Consider the following 22,018-nt stretch of genomic DNA (forward strand, 5'->3'; position numbering starts at 1 on the left):
AATTACACATCAACGCACGAAATTTTTGCGTATTTGACAATTTATTTTGCACGTTACAGACCGAGGGCTAATCACAAAAGTGCAATTATATTTATATCTAAATGCTATTTAAACGAACGATATTCATTTTAGGGCAAATTTATCCATATTATAACTGAAACTATATGTCGTTTATAAGATATTACAATCCTTTTGCTTTTAAATGAATAAATAAGAAACACCCTCGGTCTGTAGCCCTGGGCTGGAAAGTGGTTTTGCGCAACTTATCAGATCGTGCGCTTTGAGTGGCGCCACCGTCGTTGTAATCAAACTGTAGTCGTTAGTTTTAAAACATTAAAAAAAAAATTTTCTAATGGTGATTGAACCATGAAACTTTTTATGTAGCGTAATTATAACCTAAATTAACCGAAAATAACCCTAGAACCTAGAGTAAACTCTCCCTTTAATGATGAAGGTCTTGTAACCCTACTGACTGTAGTGGAAGGCATCGTAAACCATCATAACAGACCCATCACTAAGCTATCAGATGATCCTAGAGATGACAAACCCCTCACACCAAGTCACCTGTTGATGCTCCGCTCAGGACCTTCTTTACCTCCTGGACAGTTTGAAAGTAAAGATCTATATCGTCGGCGTTGGAGATAGGACAGGTGCAGTACCTGGCAAATGTATTTTGCAGGCGCTGGAATCAGGAGTACTTACCTGCCTTGCAAGTGCGCAAGGTGATTTGGTGATTGTGAGCCAGGACAACACCCCTCGCAACCAGTGGCCATTGGGCCTGATTATCGATACTCACCTTGGAGCTGACAGACTAGTGCGCGCAGTTGAAGTGAAGACTGCCTCTGGCACCTATGAAAGACCAATGACCAAGATTTGTTTGTTGGAAGGCTCTGCTACAGAGCAGCAGTAATCAGCAGTGAGCAGCTGCGGTGCAGCAACGATGCTACAAGTGTTAGTCAGTGATATTCCATTCGCATCCTTCTAATCTATATGTTTGCAAATAATTGTTGAAAGACTTCTTTACTAATCATAAATTATTAGGCTTAAGAAAATCACTGTGCTACTATTTGTGTACTTAACTTGGACGTTACTACAGTTATAAAATCCAGATCGCTACAATTTTATTTTCACTTCATGTTTTTTTATCACCAGCTGTATAGACAACCAGTCATGCCACCACAAAGGGTGCAATACCACTCTTTGTTCGAACTGAAAAAAGAAGCAAATGGCTTGATCATGCCCTGGGTGTTGTTGCGGCCAGAAGATACCGAGTGCAGCGACTTGAAAATAGGTAGACTAGACAGTGGGGAGCTTGGTCTTACTATAGACATCGACAAAAAGATGGTAGCATCAGTCTGTCTGCGGGGTATAGTATACCCTCCCCCCCCCCAATTAATTTTTTATTCTTTTGACCGAAACTCTAAAAACAAAAAACAACATTTAAAAAACGTTTTCTCAGGGTGTATCTACTTGATGTTATGTTAGTGAAACTGAACTAAAAACCTTTTCAGACAAGCTGGTCCTAACAGAACAGGCTGATGTGGTAGGACTGACATCGCTACTTAGAAACGCAAACACGCTCATAGTGTGTCCTGGAGTTACGGACAGCGACCTTCAGGAGCAGGCTGTGGCAGATATGCAAGGAGAGGATAGAACCTACTACACGGAGATATTCTATTCTGGTAAGCAAATACCCTAATCAAAAAACAAAAAGCTGGTGTCACCACTCTCTCGCAATGTGCGCCACTGTCAAGAGTCAAGTCAAAACAAGCTCTTTGTGCTGAAATTTCAGAACTTCGAAAAAAAGGAAAGCAACTAGAAAGTGAAATTGTTAAAATTCAAACCAAAATTCATGATGAGAGTGTAGAAGTCAGCTGGGACATCAACAGTGAGCTCCAGCAGTTTTTTTCTTCTGCCCACAGTGAGATCGATCCATTTGTACAGCTATTTTGGCAGGAACAGCAAAAAGCCTTTAGCTGTGCAAACAGAGGGATGCGATGGCACCCAATGCTCATAAAACTCGCTATCTTTGTGAAGCAGCAGAGCCCTGCACTATACCGCACACTGAGAGACATGGGCGTGGTCAAGCTGCCTGGCGAGTCCACTCTCAAGGACTACACCTCTGTGTTCAGTTGTGGACCAGGGTTTCAAGAGCACGTCATCCGTGACCTACAAAAACAAACAGCCAACTTTGATGAAAGCCATCGCTTCGTCTGTTTATTACACGATGAGATGCTCATCAAAAGCGATCTGGTTCGGGACAAGAAAACGGGAAACAAGAAAACTAATTGGATACGTTGCGAACGAGGAATTTAATCCACAGAAGGTAAATGGTAAACTTATTTTAAATTCTTAATTTGTTTGTTAAATTTGTTTAGTTTAAGATATTATGTATTCTCTCTAATTTTTGCAGGATGTCGACAACAACATCGCCAGCCATGTTCTTCTCTTCCTCGTGGTTGGGATTAATTCATCCGTTCACGCAAGTATTGGTTATTTCGGCACGCGGACTGCAACATCAGAAGCGCTGTATGTCCACTTCTGGGACGCAGTGGCCTACTTGGAGACGACTTGTCAACTGAAAGTAAAGAAATTTATCAGTTACAAGTTTATTTGTTTATTAGTTATTAATCCACAAAGGGTACTAAATTATTGAGAATTATTGATTTTTCATTATTTTATGGTGATTATTGAGTTACTAAATAACTGATTTGAATTATTTGCCTGCGTATCAATATCATTGGTTGATTTTTCAGGTAATGGTCTCTACATCCGACAAGGCTTCAACTAACATGCGACTTTACGGCATGCATGCCATAGGTGGAGAGCCCCTGGGTGTGGTCCACAAAACTGTAAATGTTTATGCCCCCGACCGAAACATTTACTTTATGTCTGATGCACCCCACCTGCTGAAGACGTTCAGAAACAACATCCACGCCTCTAGATCCTAAGGTGGCAAATGGCTGTTAAAAGTATATCACTGGTAAAATAAATCGGCTATAAAACAATCAGTTTTAGCCTATTGTATAAAATTTGGCATTTTATATAGAAATGTTTACATTTTAGGTGAATGGGTCTTTCATCACATGGGACCACATAAAGCAGCTGTGGGAGAAGGACGCAAGCGGTGAGGTTTACATGACCAAGCTTACATACGACCATATATTCCTTAGTCCACAAAGCAAGATGAAGGTGAAGCTTGCAGCACAGGTAGATATATATATTTCTGATAAAAGTGTATGTAATGGATTTAAAGTAAAGCTATAACATTTTACTAGGTATTATGTTGGCAGCATTAAGTATTGGTGCATGTACTCATGGTTTTATTGTAATTAACGTTTTATTTAGATAACAAATGTTGCTAGAATACAGCTTTTAACATTTCACCAGATCATCAGTGAATCCATGGGAAAGATTTTACAAGCATTTGGAGATGGCCAGGCACAAGAAACTGCAAAGCCATTCCTCAAGCCATACACATCCCTGAATGATATGAGATTTGAGGTATTGCACTTTAGTGGGAAAACCTGAAAATTCTCTTTAAACAGCTAACAAGAAAATTATATGAAGTCTTTGTTTAAACCGATCATGACAATTTAACTGAGTCGTTGTGCCTGTAATGTTCTGAGCGACTTTTTCACTTAAGCGACCTTTTTACATAAGCGACAATAAAGGTCAGAGGTTATCTGACGAGTGATCCCGCCGCAACTGCACGCATTAGTCTTTTCTCTCCATTCTTCCTGTTACAATTCTACATTGGCGACGAGGATTTTCGGATCTATGTGGACATATTAATCAATCAGTCCCGGTGGAATATTCAGTCAAGCGTTAAGTGCAAGAAGGAAGTAAAATCAACGTTCTTGAGAGGAAGTCGTGCTAGTCATAAGAACAATAATTTGAAAAATCCAATATGGCGGAAGAGGCAGCTGTGTCGTTGGCTAGCCTGCCAGCATATCCGAACTTCCACGTCCGTGAAGAACCGACAACGTTGTTCCAACGATGGAATAAGTGGAAAAAAGGCTTCAACAATTTAATGAAAGCCATGAACGTTCGAAATCAGGAACAGCAGAAAGCTATTCTGCTGTACGTGGCAGGCGAAGAGTTCACAGAGATTTTCGATAATCTTCTGGACACTGGGGAATCGTGCGACCATGCACTTGCTGCGTTTGATGCGTACGTTAGACCCCATAACAACGTGGAGTACGAGATTTTCAAGTGCAGGACTGCAAAACAGGAAGCGCATGAAGACATTGATGCGTTTCATGTAAAGCTAAGGAAACTGTCGTCGAACAGTGAGTTTAATAACGTGGAGAGAGAGATTAAAACAGATAATTCAGAGCTGCAGGTCATCAAAACTTAGAAGGAAAGCATTGCAGTATCCAGAACAGACGTTGAATCAGCTTCTAGCAGCGTCAGCCACTACCTCTGCCATCATTTCTTCTGTCAATTACTTCAGTTGGATGAGGTTGATCATCTAATATTTTCGTCATTCTATCATACCAATCTAAATCCTGTAATAATGTTAGAATTGTTGAATTGATGTTGCATCTAGATAAGAATCTGAACATGATGATGACGTTTATTTTTGTATGTAACGTTGTTTGTGACTCAGAGAGACAATCTAATACTCCATTAAATATTTGGAAACAAATATGTAAATATGTAAACAAGCAAGTAAATAAAGACAGGAAGAAAGTAGAGACTAGAGTATCATTATGATTATGTACACATAGACCGAGAGAGTAATGACTAAATGAGTATGCATGCAGCATTATGAGCAGAGTCTATAGACGCGCTATATATCGTACTATTTACGGTTACCTCTACTTCCTCAAATCTTGCAACCTCACTCACTTCCATTTGAAGTGCACCAGCAATAAAAGTTATGTTGATGCAAATTCTAATCTATTTATTTGATAAACTTTGTCGAGCTCTGTAAGACTGTTGTGTATGCTCTCTATAGACGCACATGATGTACACATGCGACCGGAAATAAAGCATGCCCGAGTGCGCGAGAATCAGCGCGGCCGAACCAACGGGCGATAATATTATTTAATATATTATATAATGATATTATTTAACAAATAATATATTATATAAATAAATAATACATTTAACAAATAATATATTATATAATTAAATAATACATTATTTAGCAAATAATATACAATTATTGACCTATTTTCAGGTGAATACGAGGATTTATTAACCCGAGACGGTGATATTTTCCGAGGCCTGACGCCGGGCCGAGGAAATATCACCTTCGAGGGTTAATAAATCCTCGTATTCACCTGAAAATAGGTCAATAACTGTTTTATTATATGACATTTTTTATAAACTTAACCATGTGTAGCACCAATCCATACTTAGTTTTAAGCTGGTCATCGGAAACAGTTCCAAATCTTGTCAAACCGGGTTTGTTTACACTGTCGTCTGCCATTTTCACTCCAGTGAGCGCAACGACAATCCGCGCTTCTGATTGGTCAAAAATTGCAGCACAGGTTCCTGGATTATGATATTCACCTGCGAGGCGCCCGAACGGGTTTTGGAATTGTTTATATTCACCTCGCGTGCACGGATTCTGTAGGTTTCGGTGGAACATCGCAATATATTTAGATCTATAAGAGGGGTTTTGACCAATCAGCGTGTGGGAAAAATGACAGTCATATAATAATATATTATATAAATAAATAATACATTATTTAACAAATAATACATTATTTAACAAATAATACATTATATAAATAAATAATACATTATTTAACAAATAATACATTATTTAACATAGTGTAGCGGTATGTTCTATTAGATATATTTTAGCGATAGATGGCGCAACCGTGCGGAATAGGCGGGGCGTATAGGCCGACTTCCTTTTATCATTACGAGAGATAAGGGGATACGTACGTGGAAAGGAGAAGACTCGCCGGGGTTGGCAAAATATTCTCGTGTAGGAATTATGTCGTGACCTGGGTGTTTTGAATAAAGCATCCACATAAACCTTCTTAAACTGTGTTGTTGCGTTGTTCTTGTGAACTGCACCTCACTTCGAGACAGGTAGTAGCCTTGGACCGCTACATTTTGGCGCTGCGAGCAGGGTACTTTTAGGGTACCACGTTCGAAACACTTCTCGTTGACATTTGTCATTTGGACTGGACCTAACGCAAGGTTAGGCTGTACGAGGTGCCTCGTTGTGCGGTGACATGGCAGCATACTTGAGGCATTTTACGGCAGAGCACATTTCTCGGTTGTGCGAGGTCAACAACATTGACCAGAAAGCACTGAAGACAAAAGAGCCACATGTTTTTGAGCCGGACCGCCCTCCCAGTGAAAGTGGAGCGGACATGGTTGTTCCCCTGAGAGCCCTGAAAGAAGACCAGCGAGAAGACAGTGAACGGCTGTGTCAGGTTCTAGCGGCTGCTTTGTCTAATGATAGGCGGGCTAACCAGACGCCACAGTTACATGGTCTACACAGGCTGTTACCAGAAGATGACATTCACTGTTACCTAGATACCTTTGAGAGGCTAGCTCTCAGGGCTGGCCTAGAACAAGAAGTGTGGCCTCGCGTTCTGGAGCCTTGCCTGACTGGTAAAGCCCAGCAAGCATTTAATCTTCTCCCAGATACTGAGAAGGACCTATACAAGAAAGTTTGGGAAGCTATAGCACGGCGTTATAACCTAACCCCCCGAAGCCTACCGGGCGAAGTTTCGCACTGCCGCCAAGGAGAGCCACAAAACGTTCGAGGACTTCACCATCCGGCTAGACTCCTACTTCCGCCGCTGGCTGGAACCTGCAAGCAAGCTGGCCACTTCTCTGGAATTCAAAAGGGTCTATTCCCTCATCATAAGGAACCAGTTCTTGTCTGCAATCCCTGACGATGCTCTGAAGCAGAGGCTATTGGACCATCAGTTCGGGTCTATACCGGATTTGGCACGACTCGCCGATGACTACGTGACGTTACGGCGAGACACCCAAAGGCTACCGAACTCTATACCTCAGACAAGCGATGAACAGCCTGTTTGCTACATTGGCCCACGGGACACCAAGTCGAAATACTCTGAGGTTTGCTACCGTTGCCGACAGGTAGACCACAAGTCTAACAAGTGTCGGATGCCCGCGTATGCAGCAGGTGAAAACCCCCCACAGAAAGGTTTCAAGCAGGAGCAAAACCGACCGGACCCACGGTGAAGCATGTTCGTGAGCTATCAAAAGAGCTTCACATGCCCGTGCATCAGTACGACGACCCCCTGCTCCAGGTGGGGTTGGACGACAGTTTGCTATATGCAATCGTCGACAGCGGATCCCTCGTCAGTTTTATAGATACGAGACTTTTGCACTGCTGTTGTAAGTTCGATGACTCGGTAACCTCTACCTTTAAAGTAATGAATTGGACAACTTTCGAGACATTGGAACAGGTAGCTGGACATAGCTGGACACACCTCGACTTGTACAATGTATGTCACCGATCACATACCGCGACCAGCCACCGTGCTCCTTGGAAGAGATCACTGCCGCCAGACTGGGTTGGTAATGAACTACGCAACGAACAGCTACTGGATTGAAGGAACACACCCCCTTATTAAGTGGTCCTTGATGTCGTCTGAGTTTCCAGAGACCGCCACGAGTCCTGATCAACTAGAGAAAGATCCAACAGACATATACCTGCCAGAGAAGCTCAATCTGCCAACTGTTTCAGGCAGTGACCTCACTGGTAGTCAGCAAAGCATTCTGGACAGCTTGCTCAATGCCAATGCGGACGTGCTTAGTGACAAGCCAGGATGGACAGATTGGCCTTATCATTACATCCGATCAGGCGACGCCTCCCCCATCAGGTCTATGCCTTACCGCCTGTCTCCCCTGAAGAGAGGGGCCCTTAAACAACAGCTACAGGACCTACAGGACCTAAGGGATCGTCATACCTTCCGAATCTCCATGGGCATCACCCGTTGTCATGGTGCCGAAACCAAACGGGAAAGAGTTCAGGTTGTGTGTCGACTATATGAAGCTGAACAATGTTACGAAGCTGGACGCATATCTTTTGCCCACTATAGAGTCCATCCTAGAGTCGCTGCATGGAGCGAAGTATTTCAGCTCCCTGGGCATGAGAGCAGGTTACCACAAGATGGGGCTGGACAAGGAAGATAGAGAGAAGAGTGCTTTTGTCTGCGAAGAGGGCTTTTTCGATTTCTCCGTTCTTCCCTTCGGAGTCGTCAATGGACCAATCAGTTTCCAGAGACTCATGGAAAAGGTGCTCGCACCCTTGAAACGCATCAGTTGTTACGTCTACCTTGACGATGTAGTCATCATAAGCACAACTTATGATGAACACCTACGGGACATTGCACAAGTCCTAGATAGGTTCCGCATGGCAAGCTTGACAGACAATCCTGGGAAGAGCAACTTTGCCTGCACCCAGATGCACTATCTAGGCTACCAGGTTACCACGGTTGGGTTGTGCACTGTTCCAGATAAAGTGGAGGCCGTGGTAAAATACCCCATCCCCATGAGGGTTAAAGAACTAGAAAGGTTTCTTGGGATGGTCGGCTGGTATGCCAAATTCATACCGAACTGCCATGACATAGCCGCGCCTCTCAATCGACTACGTCGTAAAGCAGAGCCGTGGCGGTGGACCACGGAGTGTCAGGCAGCTTGCGTGCAGTTCACAGTCGAGCACATCACAGTAGAAAAACGCTGAAGCCTTTCCTCAGATACGTCACGGACCTCACATTACATTATTACACACAAATTACATCAACAAATACGAATACACACAAAGTTCTTTGTAAAATAAAGAACGTGATATTTAAAACCAAGAAGAGACTGATATTTCCCGCTTCCGGTTACACCGACCTGACGATCAAGATGGCAGAGGCCGTTATGTCTATCGATGAGGCCACGCTGGCGGATATCATGGTCAGCTTCAATCTCGTCACCATGCTCGACATAAACCCCGAGGACTACCTGGGTTTCGGAATGAGGAATTCCGAAATCTACAGAAAGATGTTCTTGGAGAAGACCAGCAGGTTAAACCCGGTGGAGAGGACCATGGTGGTAGTGTTGGCCACCGCTGTGAAGAACCGCCGACGCATCCTCTCCGCTCTGGGGAAATTTGCCTCGCGACCCTGGCACGACCCGGACAGAAACTACTTCAGGAACTCCACCTGTCAGTACACGAACGAAGAGACGGAGAGATTGTTCTCTGTCGTTCCCATCCCATCGTGTGTCCCCTTCATGGCGGCGAATGCGTGGAAAGCGACCCAGATAGCCTCCAACAAAACCCTTCAGGGGTTCACTTCTCGTGGCGGTGTCTATGCGGTGAGGGTGCCTTTTCAGGTGCTCCCGGTTAATCCAGTCCAACCGCTCAGAACCCCGGGAAATGGGTACCCGTATTTGTTGATGTAATTTGATGTGAGGTCCGTGACGTATCTGAGGAAAGGCTTCTGCGTTTTTCTACTGTGATGTGCGCCCGCAGAGACGAGGAAGTAGAAGAAGACTCAGGCTGCAGTTCATACCAGCCATTTTATTCGCTACACACGTTACCATGTCTACGCGAATAGAGCATGGCTACATACGTAGCGAATAAAATGGCTGGTATGAACTGCAGCCTGAGTCTTCTTCTTCTTCCTCGTCTCTGCGGGCGCACATCATGGGCTTTATAATAAGAAACGTAAAGATGTAAACATCTCTCTAGGAGATCTTGTATGTGTGGGTGCGGAAACTTTCTAACGCGGTGCAGAACTATATGGCAAAACTGGGACCCAGGTACAAAGGTCCTTACACTGTCCTAAAGTCACTCACCTCTGTAACGTTCAGACTGCAGAATGTTGCCAATAAGCGAGAGATTATTGTTTCTCATATCAGCGATTTAAAGGTGGTGTAAACTTAATTTCGTACAGTTCTTCGGTGGTACTGTCTGCATTTTCTTCATGTGCTGTTGTCATGTTTTTTTACAACATTACGTAAATGCTAAAGAGTGTGTATCGGTATATTCGGTATGTGTATCGGTATGTTCTACTACATATATTTTAGCGATAGATGGTGCAACCGTGAGGAATAGGCGTATGAGCTGACTTTCTTTTATCATTACGAGAGTTGAGGGGATACGTTCTTAGGAAGGAGAAGATTCGCCGGGGTTGACAAGATATTCTCGTGTAGGAATTATGTTGTGACCTGAGTGTTTTGAATAAAGCATCCACATAAGCCTGATTAAACTGTGTTGTTGCGTTGTTCTTGTGAAGTGCACCTCACTTCGAGACAGGCAGTAGCCTTGGACCGCTACAATATTATATATTATATAAATAAATAATACATTATTTAACATATAATATATTGTATAATTAAATAATACATTATTTAACAAAAAATATATTATATAAATAAATAATACATCATTTAACATATAATGCTATTATTTAGTCAAAATACTGCTAAATAATATTTTAACTTCGGCACCTGGTGTTAGTATGTGGGGCCCCTGCCACGTGACAAACGCAGAAAAAAACAAGTAAACATCGAAACATACCAAGCCGTTGAATTTAAAAAAATAGATTCTGAACATGTTTCAAGCTTAACTGCAAGCCTTGTACCAGCTATATCACAAGCAATTGCGCAAGCTTTGCAACAGGCGCAGGTAAGTTTAGTTACTTTGGAAGTTGGTTTTTCTGAAAGTGTCAGGTTAAACCTAGAACTAGATTCCAATCAGACTGTGTCTATGTTGGGAGCTTATAGCCTAAGGCAGGCATGGGCAAAGTACGGCCCCCGGGCCGTATACGGCCCGTTGGGCTTTTTAATCCGGCCCGCCGAACTTGTCCAAATATTATTATTATTAAATTAAATTTTACCTTTCTCCTGTAATGCCCCCATTTCCACATTAGATGGCGCATGATCTCGCAATGCATTGTGGGCCGTAGCGCCATTTTCAGGGTTTGTTTACATTGCTGAGTTAGATACGGTGCTCCCTTTGTCCTGTGAGCCCTTCTGTAAAATGAGCGGATCACGGAAACGAAAAGTGGACAATGAGTGCCGAGTGTTTAACACGGAGTGGACAACAAAATACTTTTTCACTGAAAACCAATCGAAGGCTGTATGCCTGATATGCCGAGAAACTGTCTCAGTTTTCAAGGAGTACAACATCAGCCGTCACTTTGCTACGAAACATGCTAACTACGCTAGCAATCTGTCAACGCAAGAACGGGTGGCTACGGCTCAGAGGTTGGCGGCTAATTTAGAGACTCAGCAACATTTTTTTCACCGACAAACTGCGATTCAAGAGTCAACTACCAAGGCAAGTTTTTTGGTTTCATACGAAATAGCAAAGGCTAGCAAGCCTTTCTCCGAAGGCGAGTTTGTAAAAGAATGCATGGTACAGACAGCAGACATGTGACTGTGACTCGCCGTGTGGAACTGATTGATGAAAATGTAGCCAGCCAATTAAACAAAAAGTCTGAATTCTTTGAGTTATATTCACTAGCACTGGATGAAAGTACGGACGTAAAAGACACTGCTCAGCTCCTCATTTTTATCCGAGGCATTGACGACAGTTTTACAATAACAGAGGAGTTTTTGACCATGGAGTCCCTGAAAGGAACAACGCGGGGAGAGGACTTGTATAACCAGGTGTCTGCTGTCATCGAAAGAATGAAGCTTTTTTGGAGTAAACTTGTCAATGTCACAACGGATGGATCGCCAAATTTAACTGGAAAAAATGTTGGGCTGCTGAGAAGAATCAAGGATAAAGTGAAAGAGGAAAACCCTGACCAGGATCTTATTTTCCTTCACTGCATCATCCATCAAGAATCCCTGTGTAAATCTGTATTGCAGCTTAATCATGTCGTGAATCCAGTCGTAAAACTTGTGAACTTTATACGAGCAAGGGGACTTCAGCACCGTCAGTTTATTGCGTTCCTGGAGGAAACTGATGCGGATCATCAGGACTTGCTGTACCACTCTCGTGTCCGCTGGTTAAGTTTGGGGAAAGTGTTACAACGAGTGTGGGAGCTGAAAGATGACATCATCGCATTTTTGGAGTTGATGGGGAAATCTGACGAATTCCCTGAGCTAAGCGACAAGAACTGGCTTAGTGACTTTGCGTTTGCTGTGGACATATTGTCACACATGAATGAGCTGAATGTGAAACTGCAGGGGAAAGATCTGTTTGTTCACGACATGTACACACATGTGAAAGCCTTCATATCCAAGCTCACTTTGTTCTCCAGACAAATTGCGAACAAATCTTTCGCTCATTTCCCCACACTTGCCATGCAGGAAGAGGCACCGCGAAACGCAAAAAAATACAGCAAATCACTTGAGGACCTGCATGGAGAATTCTGCCGTAGGTTCTCTGATTTCGAAAAAATTGAACAGTCACTTCAGCTGGTGTCCTGTCCCCTGTCACAAGACCCTGAAACAGCACCAGAGGAGCTGCAGTTGGAACTGATAGATCTTCAGTCTGACTCCGTCCTAAAGGAGAAGTTCAACTCTGTTAAACTGAATGACTTTTATGCTTCACTTAACAGAGCCACGTTTCCAAACCTCCGGAGGACTGCACAGAAGATGCTGACTTTGTTTGGCTCGACTTATGTGTGTGAGCAGACATTCAGCGTTATGAACGCCAACAAAGCCCGTCACAGATCAAAGTTAACGGATCAGCACCTCAGATCTATCCTGAGAATTGCCACAACCAAAATAACTCCAGACTTGGATGCACTGGCAAAAATGGGAGATCAACAACACTGTTCCCACTGAAACTGAAAGTGATGATGTGTTGCTGCAGCGAGGTTGGAGCCAAATCTCCTACACACAGCCTGCGTGGCTGCTCTAACCTGTTAATGTAAATAATAAAGAAGTTCAAGTGAGGTAATTGGTTTGGGCGCAGGCCTCAGATGTTTTCATGATGTTTGATCAGTCACGTTACGACATGTTTTTGTATTGTTCATGTTCGTGCAATTTGTTAAATTGCCTTGCAAATAAATGCTTTGCTACCTGTCAAAGGCCAAATCCTTTTATGTAATGATTTTTACATGTCATTTATATTAGTTCACACAAACACTCCATCCATCTGTTCCTGGACCCGGCCCCTCTGTCAAATTTTAGAACCCATTGTGGCCCGCGAGTCAAAAAGTTTGCCCACCCCTGGCCTAAGGCCTGCCCTAATTAGTCCTGAAATTCATGACCGCCTGTACATACATGATACACCGGGTCATGAATTTCAGGACTAGCTCTAGTATAGGCCTACTCCTTTTTACTTATTTAAACAGAGGCCACTGTCTTTTTTAGCAGAACACCTGGTGTGTAAAGTATATTTGCGCCATTGTTTGTGGTATGGGCCTGAAAATTGTATGAATTAAATTTTTCATGGGAATTACTTAATTGTAGTTGTACACTGGTTATTCGTTTGACCCCGGAACTAAACCTAGTAGTAGTAGTAGTGGCTATTTGTCCAACGTAGAGCCCAGGTTGGAATGCTTGTAAAGTACGCACTGAAATGTGAAAATGGAGGTTCACAATAATTGCTGAGCTGCTTGCTCACACTATACTGTACTAGGACTCACTTTATGAGCAAAATCATGCGTAGGCCTATGAAAAATGCAACCCACAATTATCTTACTGCAAAAGATGAGCCCTTAACATTACATAATCAAAAGTTTTGAACAAGCTAAGCGACGTCGGAAGTATTTTGTGATTTTCAACTTCATCGTGTATATATAACTGTGTTTTAATTTCATAGGCATGTTAACGTTTACATATAAATGTTTTTCAATTTTATTTTACAGATTCAAGTGAATAACAATGTTCGGGTGGGGCGTCCTCGTAAAGAAGTGTCAAAGATACATCAATAGAAAACATGCTCATGTTACACTTTGCACTAGCAGTGATTGCAAGAAAGATTGGATATTTCAAAGCCAACACTAAATGCCAAAATGCTTAAGTTTGGCCTGAACAAGCCTAGTTTTGCATCTATTTCTGATGACGACCTCAATACACTTGTTAGAAGTATAAAGCAAGAACATCCTAACGTTGGATCCAAGCTGCTTATGGGGCATAATCGTCCTCACGGTTATATCAAACCCAGGAGAAGAATTCGTAGAGCTTTGCAGCATGTTGATGCTCATGGTATAGCTGAGAGGTGAAGAAAAACAATAACGCGTAGAGTATACCATGTGTCCTACCCAAACTATCTTTGGCACATTGATGGTAACCATAAACTCATCAGGTGGAGGTTCGTGGTTCATGTTGGCACAGATGGTTATAGCCGTACTTGTGTTTCTATTGAGTGTATTGGCAATAATAAATCAAAAACTGTTGAAAATGTTTTTCACAATGCTGTTACCATTTTTGGAGAACCGAAACGGGTTCGTAGTGATTTTGGAGGAGAAAATGCCAATGTATGAAAACTTATGTATGAACTTCATGGGTAGGAAAGCAGACCAGTGATTGTGGGTAGTGTTCACAACGAGCAGGTAGAAAGATTCAACAGGGATATTAACATAAACTGCAAAGACAATATGCCCCAATTTTTCATGGGTTAGAATCTATTGGAAAACTTGATTCCATCAATGATACTGACCTTTTCTGTTTGCACTATGTGTACCTACCAAGAATCAACCGCACACTGCTTGAATTTTCAAATGCCCACAATAATCACTGTGTTTCAACGGAAAGCAATCGTACACCTCTGCAAATGCTATTTGGAGACAGACATCTCGTAGACCTTCACTCCAATGTACCTGTAAACGATCCGTATGGCAGCGAGCAAGTTGATTCCTTTTTGCAAAGGGACACTTTGCCACATTTTATTGTTCCAGAAATTAGCGTTGCTCTCAATCAGTCAGAAATAGAAGAACTACAGCAGCGCATAGACCCACTAAGCAATGATAGGAGTAATGGCACTGAACTTTACCAGCAGCCGTTAGATTTTGTTGGATCTTGCATACTGAATAAGCTTTAGATTTCTAGATATCACTGGCTGTCCTCATGATGCTATTTGATCATGTCATTATTTATAAACAATTCTTGAGAGTAAAATTACAAATGTATTCTGATCTCACTTGAACTCTCACATAGTGATTTACCTTGGTTTTCCTGAATGTTCAGTTTTTGTATGAATGTTAATAATACTAACAAACTAGTATTTTATACATATCATAGTATGTACATGTAGTTATTGAGTAATTAACTGATAAGAGAACTGAGTTATTGATATTCAAATTCATCTGCATTTTATTTAAAAATAAACTGTAAAGAAATGTTATATGAACAAACTTGAGCTGCTCTGTAAGTATAACAGATACATATACACAGAAACACAATCGGCACACCAGCTAGATATCAAAGTGATTCAAACATCACAGAGAAAACTAAAATAGGCAGGTTAACTATTAAAAAAACAGCAACGAAATACTGTAATTGAGCTGCATCACAAGTATAACATATACACAGAAAGACAATCATAGCACCTCCTAGATAGTGTTACACTATATATAGAAGTGTTAGTGTGCAGCGGCAGCCATGGCGGCCGGTAGCGTTTGTTGCACATAGAGGATTTGTGTACAAGGGTTAGGGTTAGGGTTAGGGTTGAACCCCTAGTACAATACGGTGCTGCATTAATTAAGCTTGTAGCGAATGACTACATTAACTTCTTTGTTTCCTTTAGTTATAAATGGTTTATTTATTTATTTTCGTAACAAGCACCAGCGGATCACACACGTTCTTCTAAGACTTCTTTATTCTCTTATTTTCTGCCTAATGTCGTCTTATATAACATAACGATCGAACGAACGTATCTGAACGAACGTATCTTACATAACGATCGAACGAACGTATCTGAACGAACGTATCTTACATAACGATCGAACGAACGTATCTGACCGAACGAACGCACGAACGATTCTGAACGGTTAATCTGAAATCAAATTCAAAGAACAAATTTACTATTTACTGTATCTGCAATGCTGTATGTGTAGCTCGCTATGAATAACAAATTTTCTGGTAATACAATTCAAATACATGTACGGCAATCACCGCCGAGGCTGCTACTATTACTTAGAAATACATTTATAATTATCTATAAACTCAAATCCCTTACCACGCTGGGTTCATCTGGTTTTAATAGCACATTAAATTTTGCGTCTTCACCGTAAGCCACAATGGCGAAAAAGAAAGCGCGCGTCACCTCCCCTAGCAACTTGGCTGTATCAATGCGCTGCTGCGCTGCTAAAGTAGTGCACCGCGTAACCGCGTTAAACCGCCTAGCGGCAGGAGTTGTCACCAACAAAGCTAGAGGTAGAGGCAATTGTTTAGGTAGAGGCAAGATTAACAGTGCAACCTAGTTTTCTTTACTCGTAAATCAGTATTCCTCTTTTGCAAAAAGGCGATGCCCATAGAAGTAAATCACTATAGTTTCAAAGACTATGATAACTTTTTGTTACTCTTTGCCCGATTTCATTGTTCAAATTCACTGGTTGTTTCAAAGACATTAAGCATTATTCATAAAGCTTTATGATCCTATAGATGGCGCTGATGCATGTAAAGACCGTTTGAAATTTTCTCTGATTGATTCATCTAAAAACTCATCAAACTCAACATATTTCTCGGAAATACTTCTTCCATAATCATCATAACCTCACGAAGATTAAAGTCTGCTAAAAGGATAAGAAATCGCCGCTTCTATCTACATTCTAAAGAGTTCATTGAATCACATTGAGACTGCGTGATCACGGCGAGCCTCAACAGCATATAACGGTCATCACTGGTTACATCGACGGCATAGTAGCTCTACCAGAAGTCTCCCGAATCACTAGGAAATCCATCTATCCTACGTATGTCGCGGAACAGGAGAACTAAAGACTCGACATCTGTCCTCCCAGACTCCGATACCGAGGAGAGGGCAATGAAAGAAGCGGATGTTCAGACGCTGCTACAAGGCATGGAGCAACGCCTGAAATCGTCCATAGAGGTATCCGTAATGAAGTAAGAGAAACCATAGATGCAAAACTATCTGACATATACAACGACATTGGAGACATTCAGCAGTTTATGTCAACCCAATATGAGTCCATGAAAACTAACCTCGAAAATTGCCTCAATAAAATGAAAATACTTGAGGATGAAAATAAACTACTAAAATCGACATTCACTCTAGAACGGCAAATTATCACAACTAACACTGCAGTCAATGATCTGGAGCAATATAGCCGCAGGGATATCATTGAAGTCTCTGGGATTCCTCAAACTGATAATGAATGCACAAACTCACTCATTCAGAAACTAGCAACACAAATGCAGGTACTTCTAAAACATGACGACATCAGCATCTCGCACCGTCTACCAAAACCAAGATCTGGGGCTAACCCAGCTATCATAGTAAAATTCGTGAAGCGTGATGCAAGAGACATGTTCCTTGCTGGTAAAAAAATGCGGGAACAGCAAGAGGTCTAGGCTTCACATCACCTGGCTCAATTTACATTAACGAGAGCCTGAGACAAAATAACCGAGCACTCTATTACCATGCACGGCAATGAAAACGCATACTGCAATATAAATATGCATGGACTCGACATGGCCTCATCTGCATGAAGCAGTCGGATGTTTCCGAAACAATACATATTAAAACGATGGAAGATTTATCTAAATTGGGCTACACACAAGCACAAGCGCGCAATTAAAATGGTAAGACAGCTTTGTGTTACCTTTGGTTTGTGTAATGGTACGCTTTCCCTGTGGGCAATTCCAGGCAAACATGGACATGACCAAAAAAATAATAATTTATTAGCCAGCTCAGAATTTGTGTTTCAATTACTGTTTGAATATGTAGGGACTAGATTGTTAACATTTCCAATTAATATATGACTTCTTATAGTAAAAAAAATACGTTTATTCAAATATTGAATTTTTTTTTTTTAAATGTATGAAAAATAGGTAATTACATGAACTGATTTTTTTCTTCTCATCAAAGCAATCTTTACAAAGTAACATACCAATGTAATAGTATACTTAAGATAATTCAAAAATAAAAAGCAACTACAATTGTTGAATATCCTGTAAAGGAGTATATGTGTACATTCTGTTACATATTCAGGATATGTAATGCGAGTGACAAAAAAATAGCTTTTTTTTTTACAGCAACATCATAATTATTATTTTTAATGAAATTCTATAATTTACCTATAATGTTAATAACAATTAAAATTTGACAAATAAAAATTTAACATCCCTGTAAATACTAAATTTTTGAGACATCGAAAACTGAAATGCGAGTGACATGTAATACGAGTGACGTCTGAAAATGAACAATGTAATGCGAGTGACATTACTAACATTCAGTTTGTTTAACAAAAATACCTTTTTTTTAAACAAGTGAAATAGTGATCTATCAATTTATTGTTAATACACTAAATTATATACTGTATGTTCCTTTGCCCTTTATAGAGGGCAGTATAATAATATCATATTGGGTTTGTTGAGGGCAGCACCATCCCTAGCAACCACCTTTTTAGAGCCAAACAAAGCCAAATCACTTGAAGAATCTAGTCATCTGATCTAAGCATTTTCATTTGAAAACACTAAATCTAGATAGATTTTATGTGATTCAACAAAGGTAAGCATTACAGATACCTTACTCAATCTAAAATTAATTGTTATTTTATTTTTAAAATACAGTACTGTATTGAATTCATTAATTTGACAACACTGCATATATAGGCTTATTTTACACCTAGACTAGAGTATTATTATATTGTTTTAAACAAGATATAAATTATGGATTATAGTAGGTTAAGAAAATAAATATAATTATTTATTGTGTCCGTTTTTAGAAATGGCGGAACGACAGAAAAAGTACATAGAAAAGCTCAAAGCAGAGGGAAAATACAGATCCTACCGAGAAAATCAAAATGAAATCTCCAAGAGAAGTATAAAGAAAAGAAAAGAGAAAATTCTAGCTCTACCATCAGCTTTGAAGAAGCAAAAGATTGATGATCTAAAGGCTGGTAATAGAAAACGAGTGGCTAAGTTCAGAGCTAAAAAGGCTGCTTCAACTTCAAAAACACCATCGCCTTTTAGGAGTGCTATGGCTTTCGCTAAAGCCACTACCAGAGCCAAGAGGATGCTCGATGCTGGTCTACCGTCCAGTCCTCGTAAAAGAAAGCGAGTGCGTCAGGAACTCTTTAACAAAGAATTGCATGATGAGACACCACCCAGTGCTAAAAGAATTAGGTCAAATGAAATAACTGAAGAAACCATCCAGATGATAACAAAATTTTATGAGCGAGATGATGTCAGCCGCCAGGCACCAGGAGTTAAAGATTACTGTTTAGTTCTAGGAGAGGATGGCAAAAAAAAGATGCAAGTGCGTCATTTGACAAGTTCTATAATGGAGACATTTTCTCTGTTCTGTAACGAGTTTCCAGAAGTCAAAATTGGTAAATCAAAGTTTGCAGAAATGCGCCCCAAGCATGTTTATCTTACAAATAAGCTACCTCATAATGTATGTCTTTGTAGGTACCATGAAAATGTTATTTTTGCGGTAAATGCACTGCACAAGGTATGCCAACCTTTTCCATGCTATACCTATGATTTCCCAGCTTCTTTGTTGTGTGAGACACCAACTGAGAAATGCTGGTTAAATGAATGCACATCTTGCAAAAATGCTGCAGGGTTCAAGCAGAAATATCAGTTAATTCTTGATGACGATGCTTGTGAGAATGAATGTTCATGGTATATTTGGACAGTGTCTAGCACTGATAAAAGAATAATTAAAGTCATTGAGGAAGGTACTGTTGAAGAGCTGACAAAGTATTTTTGTAGTCTAATTCCACAATTCCTTGAACATTGTTATGTGAAGCGCCAGCAAGCAGCTGCTAGCAATGATGCTAGAATGAAAGCTTCTCCACTAGAGGCTGTAGTCCAAGTAGATTTTGCTGAGAACTATAAATGTGTTTCTCAAGATGAAATCCAGAGCGCCCACTGGAACCAGAGGCAGGTGAGCCTATTCACAATAGCCCAATGGTTCGGGGAGGAAGTCCATTCACGAGTTTTAGTGTCTGATAATCTGGTCCATTCGAAAGAAACAATAGTTTCATACATTGATGAAGTGCTAGAGCAACTACCAGAAACAGTAAAATTTGTTTCACTTTGGTCTGATGGACCAGCTTCACAATTTAAAAACAGATTTATTGCTGCTTCAATACAACCTTTGCAAGTAAAGCACAACATAACACTACGCTGGAATTATTTTGCAACTTCACATGGCAAAGGCCCTGTAGACGGCATAGGCGGGTCAGTTAAACGATTTGTATGGGGTCAGGTGCGTACACGAAAAGCCATTGTGGCAGATGCAAAATCTTTTGTGTCTGCTGCTTCTGGTATGAAAAATGTTTCTGTGAAACATTTTTCACAAGAAGAGATTAATAAGAGAAACAATTCTCTTAATACATCCAACATTTTTGACCATGCCTGTGCTATCCAGGGCATTGCTCAAATGCATTGCTTTGAGGTATCATCAAGTAATGATGTGTCTGCATTTGTCATAAGCAGGGATGCATTTAAACCCTCTCAGGGCCCTAAATCAACAGTAAGTGTTGGTGAATGGTACCAAGTCGAGTATGAAGGGAAGCTGTATCCTGGAGAGGTTATTGCCATTGAAGAACAACATGATTTCGAAGTATCTGTGATGGAACAAGTTGGTAAATACTGGAGGTGGCCTAATCCACGAGATGTAATATTCTATGTTAAAGAAAACCTAAAGGAAAAAGTTGAAGCACCAGTTGTTGTCAACAACCGTGGGCACTTCCAGTTCAGTAATTTTTAAAGTTGTAGTTTTGAATGTGTAGTATTCAATTAGATACTTCCACGGTTGAATTCTTCTACACATTTTAGTGTTATAATTAAAATTGAAAGATGCATTGTTAGAACTGTTGTTGTTTGTCATTTAGAACAATCTGATAACAAATAACATCCTTTGAGTAGATTATTGTTGCATTATTTGATTGTTATATCCAATTTCTTGGCTTTATTTTCATTGCGTTTAAAAAAACCACTACATATTTTACGGTAATGCCAGTGACAGTAATGCGAGTGACAGGACTTTTGTACTGAAATATAAAATATTTTTAAAACTTATGTAATTTTGAAATTTTTTATTATCCTAATTTATACTTTAAAAGTGTGGCAATCTAAAATATAAGGTTCTTTGGTTCAATAATTTTTAGTTTGAGGAAACATTTCAATCAAAACTAAATGATTTTTGTGTGTGTCCTTTTTGTGTAATGCGAGTGACGGACTTTGCCAATGACGTCATTATCGAAGTACAAGACATAAAATATTTTTTATATTATTTTAGTATAGACTTACACCTAAAGTATGTTCACTTACAACACTGACTTAAAAATTCAATTAATATAAAAAGTACAATGCTTAGACGACAAAAAAATACTGTAATGTGTAATGCGAGTGACCATGGAATTGCCCCTGTGTTAAATGCTGCAAGGGGTGTAAAACTAACCAAAATTCGATCCTATGTAACATCTGCCTCAACTGGTGCCACTTGAAATGTACACAATTAACGCACCCCGAATTTAACAGATTATCAACTACTAATGACAGTTTCTACTGCAATATTTGTATTGAAAATATACTGCCTTTTCAAAGATTAGATACTGATGATTTGCTGAATTTATTTGATAACCATACATCTTTAATAAAATTACTTCAACTACCAGCACTAACTCAATCACAATCTTTCTCTGCCTCAAGAGATGATGAATTTGATCCGGACCAGTATCTAATACAAGGAACAAGCATGTATTATAAGCATGATAAACTCAATGACCTCATCAAGTCTAAAAACACTAACGACCTTCTTATAATACATACTCGTAGTTTATACTCGTAGTTTACAGAAAAATCTTAATAAAAATTGATGAATTACTAATATCACTGCCAGCCCTACCAGATGTTATGGCCATTTCCGAAACAAAACTAAATGACCTAAGTTCCTATAATATAAATATACCCAATTTTACCT

General features: G+C 40.3%; 1 protein-coding gene across 1 annotated transcript; it reads left to right on the top strand.

The window, feature by feature from the left end:
• The first annotated feature begins 8,859 nt into the window (after positions 1-8,859).
• Positions 8,860-13,779, top strand: LOC106811629 (general transcription factor II-I repeat domain-containing protein 2-like). Its single transcript, XM_014815333.1, has 3 exons — positions 8,860-9,160; positions 11,840-12,560; positions 13,770-13,779. The coding sequence occupies exons 1-3, from the start codon at positions 8,860-8,862 to the stop codon at positions 13,777-13,779; spliced, it is 1,032 nt and encodes a 343-aa protein (XP_014670819.1).
• The last annotated feature ends 8,239 nt before the right edge of the window (positions 13,780-22,018 follow it).

The sequence above is a fragment of the Priapulus caudatus genome, unplaced genomic scaffold (assembly GCF_000485595.1).
Source record: "Priapulus caudatus unplaced genomic scaffold, Priapulus_caudatus-5.0.1 Scaffold558, whole genome shotgun sequence".
NCBI classification, from domain to species: domain Eukaryota; kingdom Metazoa; phylum Priapulida; class Priapulimorpha; order Priapulimorphida; family Priapulidae; genus Priapulus; species Priapulus caudatus.